At 43.0% G+C, this 14,885-nt stretch overlaps 1 protein-coding gene across 4 annotated transcripts in view; it reads left to right on the top strand.

The window, feature by feature from the left end:
• MTO1 (mitochondrial tRNA translation optimization 1) overlaps positions 1–9,995 on the top strand; it is a 35,652-nt gene extending 25,657 nt beyond the window's left edge. For 3 of the 4 annotated variants that reach the window (XR_016233369.1, XR_016233370.1, XM_051854155.2), the window contains exons 10-12: positions 1,134–1,252; positions 4,104–4,264; positions 9,473–9,995. Coding sequence is in view for 2 of the 4 variants with exons in the window: in XM_051854155.2 (XP_051710115.1) it covers positions 1,134–1,252; positions 4,104–4,264; positions 9,473–9,592 (400 nt within the window). In the remaining 2 variants the exon portion in view is untranslated. The remainder of the gene's footprint in view (positions 1–1,133; positions 1,253–4,103; positions 4,265–9,472) is intronic. The other variant, NM_001171292.1, reaches the window with a different exon arrangement.
• The last annotated feature ends 4,890 nt before the right edge of the window (positions 9,996–14,885 follow it).

The following is a 14,885-nucleotide window of genomic DNA, read 5'->3' as shown; positions in this document are numbered from 1 at the left end:
AAATCTGAAAGTAGTGCAAAAAGGATTCAAAGAAGCACCAGAACTTCTAGAGACTAAACATACCTGAAGTTTCTGTCAGTAGTTTGATTTCAATGAGTGACAAATAGTATTTGGAAATCTCACTTCAGCATGTTCTTGTGGTAACCTGTGTAAGTTGCCTGGAAATTTTTCTAACAGTCCCCTTTCGCCCAGGAGACTTAGCCTATGTATCATGGATAGTAGAAGTAGAACTGAGAATTCAAAAGTTCTCTGTGGCAAAAATTTGAAATGGAGATTATGCCAAATCAGGAGAAAGCAGAATGGAAGACTACTTATAAACTTGTATATAATATTGATTAGTTTTTTGTTTTTTAATGCTTTACATATTTGAAAGACAGTTACACAAAGAGGGGGAGAGAAGGACAGAGATCTTCTATCCACTGGCTCACTCCCCAGATGGCCACAATAGCTGGGCTGGACCAGGTCAAAGCCAGAAACTTCATCCAGGTCTCCCACCTGGAGTGGGTGCAGGGACCCAAGTACTTGGGCCATCTTCTGCTGCTTTCCCAGGTGCATTAGCAGGGAGCTGGATGAAAAGTGGAGCAGCTGGTATTCCAGTTGGTGCTCACATGGGATGCTGGCATTGTAGATGGTTGCAGAACTTGCTGCACCACGAGGCTGGCCCATATTTATCAGTTTTGCAGAGACTTAAAAGCATGCTCACAGTGACCTCTTGTTCTTTAGGTGGTTCTGTCTTCTTCACAGTTTCCAGCATGCAAAAGGATCATGCACTGATGCAACACCAGGACCTAACATGGCTTAGATGTAAAGCATCTTGCCTGTGCTTAGGGGATGTGATGAAACCCTTGTTATCAGAGGATATTGTATCCTTCGATGAAAAGGAGGACAGATTATAGCCATGCCACTCTATCAGCAACTTAATTCTCATGATAAGGAATTGGGGAACATCAATATTAAATCTGATTGATGGCCTACATTAGTGTTGCTGCTTTGCTCACTGTGCTTAGGAACAGGGAAGCTTATCTTTCGGTATTATTCATTCTGAGATTCGGTGTTGTTCCAAGGAGTCTCGCTCCTAGTCTGCCTTACATGATATGGATCCTTACGTTAATGAGTCTTTTGTGTATTTTCAGTGCTCTAGATGTTCTGAAGCATGAGGAAGTTGACATGGAGTCATTGGCCAAGGTTGTTCCAGACCTCTTCAAGAAGTACACTCAATGTAGAGAACTAGCCGAAAGACTCAAAATAGAAGGTAGAAAATAGGGTTTTTTGCCTAAGATACCTATGTACTATCTTTACCTACTTGTCTAAGTTATGAAAGGACAGCAGGTCCATTAAGAGCTCTATGCCAAGAAGAGCTGTCATTTCCAAAGGACCAGCATAGTGTTAGGCGCTGTGCTACTCAGTGTGCTCCCCAACCAGCAGCATTGCAGTACCTGCCAGCTTGCTGGAAATGCGGAGTCTTGGGCTCCATTTCTAGAGGGAGAATCTGCATTTAACAAGATCCTCAGGTGTTTTGTTTGCACATTTTAAGTCTGGGAAGTGCTACAATAAAAGCCTTCCTTTAAAAAGAAAACCACTTATTTTGTACATTGAGCTTCCTTATTTACATTCTCCTTATCTAACATTCTAATAATGAGAGAAATAATACTGTCTTTGGCTATGACAACATATGAAGTACTCTACCACTCACAAATACTCATTTTGTATCGCACAGAGATTTAGAGTCTGCCTCTTACGTTGTAACACATGATGAACTCTCATACTCTAGGTCAGTTGATCAACTACCTAAGCCACTGGTGTCCTTGGTAGTTGCATTGTATTTTTTTTTCAAGTTTTTCATTATAAAAGATTTCAAACATAAACAAAAATACTGAGAATAATACTGCCTTCTGCACTTTGTTTTTTTTCCCCCAGGGGTAGAAGATTATGTAGTGGAAAAAGCAAGGTATAGGATGGGGAGAAGGGTAGGAAAAGCTGGACAGTGGTGGGCTGCTCAAACAGGGAGGCTTTAAAACCTTAGGGCACAGCCAGGGTGGTGAGAATGCAGCACTCTTTTTAGAGGTCGTGTTTCCCTTCACTTCCACAGAGGTCTGTCACCTGGGGTGACCCATGTACTACCTACCATCCTGCCATGAAAGTTTATAAAAATCTGGCACAGAAGGAACCTCACCAGAAACTTGTTCTGGTAATACACTCATGCACAAGAAGTGATGTTGACCTTTTACTTCACCGCCATGATTTCTTTGTTGAGAAAAATTACTTTATTAAGCGTGTAGGACTGTTAGCACCAGGAAATAGTGACTAAGTGATATATTTTAAACTTGGTTTGCAGTCTTATTTTGTCCAGTAATCATCAGGTTCAGGTCAGAATAATCCAGAACAATAATTTGTTGATACGAAACCTCTGCCTTCAACTACAGTGTTGCTACTGGTTGTGTTTATCCTTTAAAGACCTTGGTGTATATAAAGACTCTAGTAGTCTGTTTGGGGTTAAAAAGAAAACACATTTGGTTAAAATATAGTACACTAATTGGTTTTAAAATTGCTACTAGACAATAGATTTCTTTTTTTTATTTATTTTTTTATTTTTTGACAGGCAGAGTGGACAGTGAGAGAGAGAGACAGAGAGAAAGGTCTTCCTTTGCCGTTGATTCACCCTCCAATGGCCGCCGCGGCCGGCGTGCTGCGGCTGGCGCACCGCGCTGATCTGATGGCAGGAGCCAGTTACTTATCCTGGTCTCCCATGCGGGTGCAGGGCCCAAGCACTTGGGTCATCCTCCACTGCACTCCCTGGCCACAGCAGAGAGCTGGCCTGGAAGAGGGGCGACCGGGACAGAATCCGGTGCCCCAACCGGGACTAGAACCGGATGTGCCGGCGCCGCAAGGCAGAGGATTAGCCTAGTGAGCCGCGGCGCCAGCCGACAACAGATTTCTTAAGGGCAGAAATCACTGTCAGATTCTTTTTTCATTTAACTCTCTTGTTATATTATTTAAGCAAATAAATAATATATCCTCTAGCATATTCCTGTTAATATTCTGTGATACCTTGAAGAGTCTATTTATGAGTCATAAATTTGTTTATTAAGATTTACAATTTGTTTTCCTAAGATCTGTTGCATTACAGTATTGTAGCACACCCTTAGAGGAATTATGTCATTTGACACGTAGGCCTGCCTCTTGAATTTGCATACTAGCATTGTTGTCCTTATTTTACAGAGAAGTGGTAAGTTGTCTGAGATCACAGCTGGTGAGTGGCAGAGCCTGGGTTGAACCTGGGTTGTCTGGATGCAAAGCTTGTGTAGTTCACAACTGTCTTTTTGTAAAGACACTCAGAAGTCATCATGCCAGACTTGGCAGTTTCTGAAGAAGTTGAGGCCGAGAGTGATGACACAGGGCCCGTGGTCAGAGGGCAAGTAACTCATTGGCAGATGAGGCTCAGAGGTGAGATTTTCCAGCTGCTACTCAAGGACAGAAGCAGGTGCTACCAAGACCTCAGGGAACCCCTTTCTTGAACAGGACAGAATGACCACCTCAGTTTAGGTTTAAACAGAAGTTTTGGGTTTTTCTAAGGACAGAATATTTGAATTATAAAATAATTGCTGGATTATCATCTTAATGTCACTTCTGAATAAAACTTTAAATAATTATTTAAATTATGGGTTTTCAACTAAGTAGCTCCACTTTTTAATATTACAGCTTTATATCAAGCTAGTTTAGAATGTCATTTTTCTTGGAGCAATATCTATCTTGAGAATTAAAATTCAAACCTACAGTGTATTGAGGGAGTTGTTCCAACCAAGATTTGAATTGAGAGGGAAAGCAAATTCTGTTTTTATCTTTAATTTTCCAGATATTTGAAATGAAAAGTACATTATACTACTAGCCAGAATGTTGTAGCTAATATGCAAGATACTCCCTTTGTCTTAGCCTCAGCTTCCTCACCTGCAGAGGTGACACCTGCCCATCTGTCTGATGGTGTTGAGATGAATGTTGAATGACATGATGTATGCAAAACTCTTTGTAAATAGCAAAAGGCTATACAAATGGAAGCTGTTAGTATAACCTGGGTAGCATAATAGAATTCTCGTTTTACTCCTCAGCCGCTTATGAATCAGTAGTGTTCCATCAGCTACAAGAAATAAAGGAAGTTCAGCGAGATGAAACTCTCCAGCTGCCAAAAGACCTGGATTATTTGACGATCAAGGATGTGTCTTTGTCTCAGGAAGTTCGGGAGAAATTACATTTCAGTCGCCCACAGACGGTAAGAAAACAGGTAGTTTGTTAATGTGATGTATCAGATTTATTGATTTGCAAATGTTGAACCATCCCCACATTCCAGCGATAAATCCTACTTGGTCCAGGTGAATGATCTTTCTCATGTGTTGTTGGATTCAATTAGCTAGTATTTTGTTGAGGATTTTTGCATCTATGTTCATCAGGGATCTCGATCTCTAGTTTTCTTTCTCTGTTGTATCTTTTTCTGTTCTGGAATTAAAGTGATGCTGGCTTCATAGAAGGAATTTGGGAGGATTCTATCCCTTTCAGTTGTTTTGTGTAGCTTGAAAAGATTTGGAGTTAGTTCTTCCTTAAATGTCTGGTAGAATTCAGCAGTGAAGCCATCGGTCCTAGGCTTTTCTTTGTTGGGGGAGGGTCTTTATTACTGATTCAATCTCTGTCTTGGTTATTGGTCTGTTTAGGTTTTCTGTGTGCTCATGACTCAATTTTGGTAGATTGTATGTGTCCAGGAATCTATCCATTTCTTCTAGGTTTCCCAGTTTGTTGCCATACAGCTCTTTTTAGTAATTCTGATGATTCTTTTTATTTCTGTGGTATCTGTTGTTACATTTTATTTTTCACCTCTGATTTTATTTATTTATTGAATATTTGTTTATTTATTTGAAAGGCAGAGTTACAGAGAGGCAGAGGCAGAGAGAGAGAGAGAGAGAAAGAGGTCTTCCATCTGTGGGTTCACTCCCCAGATGGCTGCAATGGCTTGAGTTACACCAATCAAAGCCAGGAGCCAGGAGCTTCTTCCAGGTCTCCCATGAGGGTGCAGAGGCCCAAAGACTTGGGCCATCTTCTACTGCTTTCCCAGGGCACGGCAGAGAGCTGGATTGGAAGTGGAGCAGCCGGGACTCAAACTGGCATCCATATGGGGTGCTGGCACTGCAGGCCAGTGTTTTAACCCTCTGCGCTACAACACCAGCCCCAGGTTTTGTTTTTTAATTCATCCTGCCAGTCTGTATCTATTAACTGGAGAGTTGAGTCCCTTTTCATTCAAGGTGACTTGATAATATTCCTGTTGTTTACTTTGGATTTCCTTTGTACTTTTACTGGGAGATTTTCTGCCTTTACCTTCTTTCATAGTGATGACCATGTTTTTGTGTTTCTGTTTGTAGCACATCCTTAAACATCTTTTGTAAGGCTGGGCAGGTGGAGATAAATTCTTTCAATTTCTGTTTGTTATGGAAGGTCTTTATTTCACCTTCATTCATAAATGAGAGCTTTGCAGGGTACAGTATTCTGGCTTGACAGTTTTTTTCTCTTAAGACGTGGAATATATCTTGCCATTCTTGCCTAGCCTGTAGGGTTTCTGATAAGAAGTCCACTGTGAGTCTAATTGGAGATCCTCTGAAAGTAATCTGATGTTTCTCCTGTGCACATTTTACAATCTTTTCTTTATGTTTTACTGTTGAAAGTTTGAATACAGTGTGTCGTGATGAAGATCTTTTCTGGTCATGTTTATTAGGAGTTAGATCTATGTGCTTCCTGTACTTGGACATCCCTTTCTCTCTCCAAATTGGGGAAGTTTTCTATAACTGTTTCACTAAATAGACCTTTTTGTTTGTTTGTTTGTTTTTATTTTTTAAAGATTTATTTATTTATTTATTTATTTGAAAGGCAGAGTTACAGAGAGGCAGAGGCAGAGAGAAATCTTCCATCCACTGGTTCACTCTCCAAATGGCCACATTAGCTGGAGCTGGGCCGATCCGAAGCCAGGAGCCAGGAGCTTCTTCCAGGTCTCCCACACGAGTTCAGAGGCCAAGCACTTGAGTCATCTCCCACTGCTTTCCCAGGCCATAGCAGAGAGCTGGATTGGAAATGGAGCATCTGGGACTCAAACCAGCACTTGGGATGCCAGCACTGCAGGCAGTGGCTTTACCTGTTACACCACAGCGCTGGCCCTTAAATAGGCCTTCCTAATCCATTCTCTCTTTCCCCACCTTCAGGAACTCCTAAGATGCATGTGTTGGGTCTTTGATAGTATCCCAAAGATCTCCAACACTGTTTAATTTTTCTAATTTCTTTTTTTGGTCTGACTGAAAAATTTCCAAAAATTTGTCTTCTAGCTAGAAAATTCTTTCCTCTGCCTCACCAAGTGTATTGTTAAGTCTTCCCACTGTATTTTTTATTTGGTCTCTTGAATTTTTCTCATTTCTAATTATTTCATTTTGATTTCTCGCTCTTTTTTTTTTTAAAGATTTATTTATTTATTTCAAAGAGTTACACAGAAAGGCAAAGGCAGAGAGAGAGAGAGAGAGATCTTCCATCCGATGGTTCACTCCCCAGTTGGCCTCAATGGCCGGAGCAGTGCCTATCCGAAGCCAGGAGCCAGGAGCTTCTTCTGGGTTTCCCACTAGGTGCAAGGGCCCAAGGACTTGGGCCATCTTCTACTGCTTTCCCAGGCCATAGCAGAGAGCTGGATCGGAAGTGGAGCAGCCAGGTCTCAAACCAGCATCCATATGGGATGCTGGTGCTTCAGGCCAGGACGTTAATCCGCTGTGCCACAGCGGCAGCCCCTTGATTTCTCTATAAAATGTCAATTTCATGGGAAAAATTTTCATTCATGTCATGTACAGATTTCTTGAATTCTTGGATTTGATTCTGTTTGTGTTTGACTAATCCTGTGATTAATCTTTGAATTCTGTTTCAGGCATTCATTTCATCGATTTCTTCACATTCTAATATTTAAGTGTTGTGTTCCTTTTGGGGGGCATGTTGTCTTATTATTTCTTGAATTTCTGCATTTATTTTTAGGCATTTGTGGAGATACTTTGGTTTTTTCCTCTGATAGCATGTATCTTTGGACTTTGGCTTAGTGTAATGTCTGTATTTGCAGTGAATACACAGAGGTGTGTGCGTGGTGTGGCCAGGGAGCTCTGGTCAGTGCTCAGGGTGGGATGAGTATCCAGGGTGACACCCAAGTTGGGCATTGTAGATCTCTTGTTCATGATCAGCTCCTGCTGTGATCATACCCTCACCTCCTCTCTACCAATGTGGTCAGTGCCCAGATGTTAGCCCCAGTAGGTGCAATACTCATCCGTGCTGCCATGGGAACCACACAAATGATCTGCACAGTTCTCAGTCTGAACACGGATCCCACTGAATGACTCACCCAGGCAACCAGGGAGTTCCAAGCACGTGGAGTCACACATAGTGATTGGCCAGAGACCCAGCCACATCCTGCGTCCTCTCGGGCAGCCACAGAGTCCCCACAGACTCAGCACACAAGGCGCCCACAGTCATGGGCTGCAGAGGGTCCGCTCCACCCCACCAGCCTGACTGATCCACAGAGAGGCAGTTTGTCCCAGAGCCAGCTGCTTGGGGTGCTCCACCTAGGCAGCTTGAGCCCCAGAGCCTGTGGTATGTTGGGAGGCTGGGGGTACCTCACAGTCTTAGGTGGGTGCCCAGCCCCCTGTCGTTCCTCCCAGCCAGACTCAGAGTCAGTGGGGAATGCAGATTTTTCCCTCTGCTGGAGTCTCGGGATCACACGCATGCACAAGAGCCCCCGGCCGTGTTGCCTTCTCCCTGCCACATGCACCGGAGCTGCTGCCACCAGTACTCGGAGATGGAGTCTGTCTCAGCCGGTTGCTGTACACCTGCACAAGGGATTCCACAGCTGCTGCTTGTGCCCTAAATGGCGCCTGCCCTCTAGCTGATCGCCAGGTGCCATTGTTGGGGGGTTGGGGTGACAGAAGCCTGACCCCTTTTTTTCCACAGGGTCCCCAGGCACCCTCTCCACACCAGGGCTCCAGGCCAGAGTCATGCCCTGCTCTTCCTCCAGCTCTGTCACCAGAGGCATGCTTTGCTGCAGTCTGATCTCACCTCAGTCTCCAAAGCTGCTGCTTTCTCCAGCTCTCGGCTGCTGGAGTCATGTGTTGTGCACCTTGCACGCAGGTCCACAGCGTTCTTCCTTCTGTAGACTTTCCATTGCAGTTTTCTCTCTGATTTGCCCCAAAGAATGCACTTCCTACACTTCCTTTTTTTTTTTTTTTTTTAACTATTTAGCCCTAGCCTAGCACTTTATGTAGTTTCCTATTCCACCATCTTCAAAAAGTAGGTACTCTTAAAGTCAATTGAAAATGAATCTTGGGACTGGCGCTGTGGCATAGCAGGCAAAGCCGCCGTCTGCAGTGCTAGCATCTCATATGGGCACCAGTTCTAGTCCTGGCTGCTCCACCACTTCTAATCCAGCTCTCTCCTTGGCCTGGAAAGCAATAGAAGATGGCCCAAGTCCTTTGGCCCCTGCACCCACGTGGGAGACCCAGAGGGGACTCCTGGCTCAGCTCTGGCAGTTGCGGCCATCTAGGAAGTGAACCAGAGGACAGGGATAGAAGACTTCTCTCTCTCTCTCCCCCTCTCTGTAGCTCCACCTTTCAAATAAATAAATCTTTAAAAAAAAAAAAAAAAAAAAGAATCTTATTGGAGAATGGGTCTGGCAAGGGGAGAGGGAGGAGGAGGAGGAATGGGAGTGTGGGTGGGAGGGCTGATATCATAGGAAGAATCACTATATTCCTAAAGTTGTACTTACGAAATTTGTATTCCTTAAAAAATAAATTAAAAAAAATTTTTTAAACAAACAAAACAGTAGGTACTATAACATCTGTTAGTGTGTGATCTCAGAATCATTGTAACTTCTCTGAGCCTCAGTTTCCCATTTGTAAGATTACAGAAGTAATAAGCACCATTCCTTTACTCTACAAGGTTGGTGTGTTTTTGTTTTTGTTTTTATTTATTTATTTATTTTTTGGACAGGCAGAACTAGACAGAGAGAAAGGTCTTCATTTTCCGTTGGTTCACCCCCAAAATGGCCACTACGGCCAGCGCGCTGCGCTGATCCGAAGCCAGGAGCCAGGTGCTTCTCCTGGTCTCCCATGCGGGTACAGGGCCCAAGCACTTGGGCCATCCTCCACTGCCTTCCTGGGCCACAGCAGAGAGCTGGACTGGAAGAGGAGCAACTGGGACAGAATCTGGCGCCCAAACCGGGACGAGAACCTGGGGTGCTGGCACCACAGGCAGAGGATTAGCCTATTGAGCCGCGGTGCTGGCCACAAGGTTGTTTTGAAGCTACATTAAGATTGATATTTATGGAAATGTTTTATAAACTAAACTGTATAGGTGTATTAAGAGGAAAATAGATTTGATTTGCCATTGCTCACTTACACTCCTCTCATCATTTTCTTGTTAGATCGGGGCCGCCAGTCGTATACCTGGAGTGACACCTGCTGCCATTGTCAATCTGCTCAGATTTGTGAAGACGACTCAGCAAAGACAAGCAACTGTGAATGAACTGCCACAGACTGACTGATGACGCCTGTGATACCACCATCAAGCTTTCACTTTACAGGAGACTTTTAAAGTGCGAATAATTCAGTCAGTACCAGAGTATAGATAGGAGATAGCTGTTTAGCACTTATTAAAATAGCTTTATTAGGTTATGACAGGCTTGTCATTAATTTATGAAGGGAAAGAGGTTGTAATTGTGATTTTTGTGTATCTGGGAAAAAATAGTTTTAAACAATGTGTACTGTTTTGGCAGTTCTAATATGGTAAGCCTCTTGTAACTTCGTGCAGTGTTCCTCAAAGAGACATGTCATGAGGCTAAAAGTAAACCTGAAAAAAAAATCTTGCATATTTGCCTACTCATAAGGACTTTGCCCATTACATGGTATGCCAAATTAAAAGTCTTAACTGGTTGGTCTATTTTGAAAGTTAGTAATTTTTGCCTGGTTGTACTAGGTTAGAAAGCAGTATCAAGCCAGTGCCGCAGCTCAATAGGCTAATCCTCTGCCTGCGGCGCCGGCACACCGGGTTCTAGTCCCAGTCGGGGTGCCGGATTCTGTCCCGGTTGCCCCTCTTCCAGGCCAGCTCTCTGCTGTGGCCAGGGAGTGCAGTGGAGGATGGCCCAAGTGCTTGGGCCCTGCACCCGCATGGGAGACCAGGAGAAGCACCTGGCTCCTGGCTGAGGATCAGCGCGGTGCGCCGGCCGCGGCGGCCATTGGAGAGTGAACCAACAGAAAAGGAAGACCTTTCTCTCTGTCTCTCTCTCATTGTCCACTCTGCCTGTCCAAAAAAAAAAAAAAAGAAAAAAGAAAAGAAAAGAAAGCAGTATCAAAGGGGGAAGCTTTGGCACAGTGGTTAAGATACCACTGGGGATGCTGCATCCCATATTGGAGAGGCTGGTTTGAGTCTTGGCTCTTCTTCTTCCTATCAAATTAGCTGCTAATGTGCATCCTGGGAGGCATTAGATGGCTCAAGTACTTGAGTCCCTGCCACCCACATGTGAGACCTGGATTGTATTCCTAGCTCCTGGTTTGGATCTGGTCCAACCCTGGATATTGGGGCCATTTGGAGGGTGAACCAGCAGACAGAAGATCTCTCTAGGTCTCTGTCTTTCAAATTAAAAAAAAAAAAGAAGAAAAGAAGGCTGGCGCCGCGGCTCACTAGGCTAATCTTCCACCTAGCGGCGCTGGCACACCGGGTTCTAGTCCCAGTCAGGGCGCCAAATTCTGTCCCGGTTGCCCCTCTTCCAGGCCAGCTTTCTGCTGTGGCCAGGGAGTGCAGTGGAGGATGGCCCAAGTCCTTGGGCCCTGCACCCCATGGGAGACCAGGATAAGTACCTGGCTCCTGCCATCGGATCAGCGCGGTGCGCAGGCCGCAGCTCGTCAGCCGTGGCAGCCATTGGAGGGTGAACCAACGGCAAAAGGAAGACCTTTTTCTCTCTCTCACTATCCACTCTGCCTGTCCAAAAAGAAAAGAAATAATAGTTTTTTAAAAAGAAAACAATAGCAAAGTCCTGAGATAAGGGCTAAAAATCGAGACTATACAAAAGTATCCAGAATCATTCAGCTAATATCTAATACTGGAATACAATATGTAGGGTGAAAGTTGACTTATGAGATTTCTGTACTTCACACAGCATTGTGGGGAGGCTGTAGTTCACAACAACCTCATATATATTTTGTGAACAAATAGAACAAGGAAGCTCCAAGCCTCCCATCATAAAGTAATGTCAGAGAAGGGGAAATGTGGATTACTGTTTAAATCAATACACACTGTATACATGAATTTAAATATCACACTGTAGCTTGCAAATATACACATTTTTATAATTAAATTCTTTAAAAGATTTTGCTCCAGTAATTGTTTTTAAAATTAATGAAAGCCCCATAAAACTAGAAAGATTAGAAATCACCATTGTTGTTATAGGCATTTGACCTAGCAGTTAAGACACCCATGTCTCCTATCAGAGTGCCTGAGTTCAGTACTTGTCTCTGGCTTCCGACTCCAGATTCCTGTTAAGGTACACCCTGGGGATGCAGTAGTGATGGCTCAGGTAATTGTGTTCCTGTAACCCATGTGGAAGGCCATGATTGAGTTCCCACTTCCTGGTTTCAGTACCAGCCATTGCAGGTATTTGGAGAGTAAATCAGCAGACGGGAGCACGCTTTCTCTCTCTTTCTCTAGTAAGTAAATAGAATAATTGGGCCTCTGCTACCTGTGTGGGAGACCCAGATGTTCCAGGCTCCTGGCTTCAGCCTGGCCCAGCCCTGTCACAGCCATTATATGAATGAGCCAGCAGATGGAAGAGTCTGTCTCTTCTTCTATTGCTCTTTCAAATAATAATTTTTTTAATCACCATTGTTTTCTCTCATCTCACAATGTGGATACTAATTTGGTAACTTGATTGAGGGAGAACAAAGGCAATTATTTTATATCATACAATAAAATTATGCTTTCTTTTTAAAAATTTATTTATTTGAAAGGTAGAGTTACAGAGACAGAGGTAGAGAGAGAGAGAGAAGTCTTTTATCTGCTGGTTCACTCCCCAAGTGGCTGCAGTGGCCAGAGCTGCGCCGATCCGAAGCCATGAGCCAGGAGCCTCCTTCGGGTCTCCATGCAGGTGCAGGGGCCCAAGCGCTTAGGCCCTCTTCTACTGCTTTCCCAGGCCATAGCAGAGCTGGATATGGAGCAGCCAGGACCTGGCACCCATATGGGATGCTGGCACTGTAGGTGACAGTTTTACTGGCTGTGCCACAGCGCCAGCCCCTAAAATTATTTTCTTATGAAACTCTTATGACAGTAATCTCATAGCACTGAAGACACATATCCATAGTAATTGGTGAATAGTGTTTCTGTATTTTTAATTCAGAATTGATACAGAAACCATAATAGTGCTGGTTCGCCTCTTAGGCTCCAATACTTCAGTGATTCCAATTGCTAGAAGTGAGTGACTAACTGGGCCCTTTGGTTTCTCAGATACCTCAGCTTTTCTGGATAGATCAGCATATGAAGACAGTCAAATGGGCCCAAGGGCCCTTTTGTCCCTGAAATGCCAACCTGGATGTCTGTTGTCAGCCTATGGGAGAGGCTTCCATGTCGGCCACAGGCCAAAGCAGGTACTTAGGATAAGTCTAAGGGCCTCAAAATCACTTTGGCTGTGGATCTAAGTCTGATTACGGGTATGAGGCAACTAAATATCTTGTTTCTGTCAGTGCGCATGTTCACTTAAATACAGCTGTTTCCATGGGTTTCCATGGGTTTAGTCTGCATAGACTAAAATCTTAGTCTACCTAGAAAGCAGTCGTATCAGTAACAAGTAAATTGTATAGGTAATGCTGGGTCATTTAGCAATGATGAATTATTTTTGACACTTAATTTGGTAATTTCAAAAGGTGATCATTTCTTTGTTAGTCATTATAGGTACTCCTTGACAAAAGTTCTTATTATAAAGAAAATATTAAGTATAATACTGTAGCATTTATTTTGTACTACCTATTTAGCACAAAATGGGAAATCACTGTTTTTAAACTTTTTTCCCCTCTTAATAAATACAAAAGCAAAAGCAGTAAATGGGATGCCTACTATATGAAATACACTAAAGATTTATCTTGTAGAAACAAAAAGTTCCTTAGGGAATTCCTGACATTTTGTGCCAAGTGGCACTACACATACAAAGGAGCTCTAGAGTTTAATGCTAGTCCATTAGAATCACAATGATCTTTGATAGAAAACAGTTATTTTAGATTCCACCATTGGGTTTAGAATATAAACCTCATCAAATACTATTTCTATTGTCATTAGCCAAAAGCACTACAAAATATGGTACTCTAGGGAAAAATCCGCTAAAAATGTGATCTTACTCATTTACTTCAGAAATCCCCCATCATTAAACTAGTCAACGTCCAGCAGAAGTTGGCTACACTTGTGATTTCCTCCACTCACCACAGACCACACTGTCCAGTAGTTGGAAAAGCCTGGTGCTGAAGTTCATCTCAACAGAAACCAAAATTAAAAAGGGGAAATGACTTGGAGCAGTTGTGAAATAGTTGGGGGAGGGAGATGAATTGGCTAAATTAAACCATTATCACCTTCAATATAAAGTTCCTTTATAGCCAGGAACTTGAATTTTGTAAATGATTGTTTTTAAAATGTTTTGTCACTTTTCAACCTAGATGGAAATGGTGATGGCTTTTCCACTTCAGAAATTTCAATTCCTAGAAAAGTGTCTTGCCCCAGGAAAGTCAGGAATATCAAGAAAGCCAACAGGGATGTAAGCTGCTTGGATTGACCAAATCTCATATTGGAATGCCTGGGTTCCAGTCCTTGCTTCTGATCCAGCTTCCTGCTGTTGCACAACCTGGGAGACAGTAGGTGATGCCACCTACATGGGAGACTGGGTTCAGTTCTGGATTTCTGGCTTCAGCCTCACCCAGCCCTGGCTGTTGGCAGTTATCTGGGGAGTGAACCAGTCAATGGAAGATTCATTCATTTCTCTCTCTTTCAAATAAATAAAGCCACCAATAAAGACTAGCCACTTGTGCAGGAATGTACCAGTGAAAATTAATTCTTCCTCTTAGACTGCCACTCCATAATACTTCCATTAGTGTACCTAGTTTCATTCTATCTTAATTTTAATAAAACTGTGGGACAGTAATGCCAAAAGTTCCCATACGCCCCTCACTGCTTCCCCTCTATTTCGTATACTTGTTTGTATATTTGTCACAGGTGATGAACCTCACCCAGCTTCCCGTTTTTCTAATCGAAAAACCCTTCCAGCTTCTATCAATCAACATTCTGTGTTCAAATTATTTTTTTTTTTTAGCTCCCACATAGAAGGGAGAACCTGTGTGTCTCGCTTATTTGTCCCAACATGATGTCCTCTTTTTCATCCATTTTGCTGCAAATGACAGGATTTCATTCTGTTTTTATAGTTGAATAATATTGTAGTGTGTGTGTGTATCACATTTTTTTTTTAGCTGTTCATCTGATGATGGACATTTGTGTTGAGTCTATATTTTGGGTATTCTGAACAGTGCTGCTATAATGAGTTCTTGTCTTTGGGGTATGTACCCAGTAGTGAGATTGCTGGATCCTACATCAGTTCCATTTCTAGTGTTTCAAGAAATCTCCATATTGTTTTCCACAGTTGCTGCACTGATTGAGATTTCCACCAAGAGTATATAAAAGTTCCCCTTCTCCACATCCTTTCTAGCATTTGTTACTGTCTCTTGGATAATAGCCATTCTGACCCTGTGAGGTGAGATTAATAATTGTGATCTTGATTTGTATCTCCCTGCATTCTATCTGACTTTTCATAT

This window comes from Oryctolagus cuniculus, chromosome 5, assembly GCF_051225735.1.
Source record: "Oryctolagus cuniculus isolate XC-2025 breed Fujian yellow rabbit chromosome 5, ASM5122573v1, whole genome shotgun sequence".
NCBI lineage: Eukaryota > Metazoa > Chordata > Mammalia > Lagomorpha > Leporidae > Oryctolagus > Oryctolagus cuniculus.
This window is presented reverse-complemented; position numbering and strand designations above follow the sequence as displayed.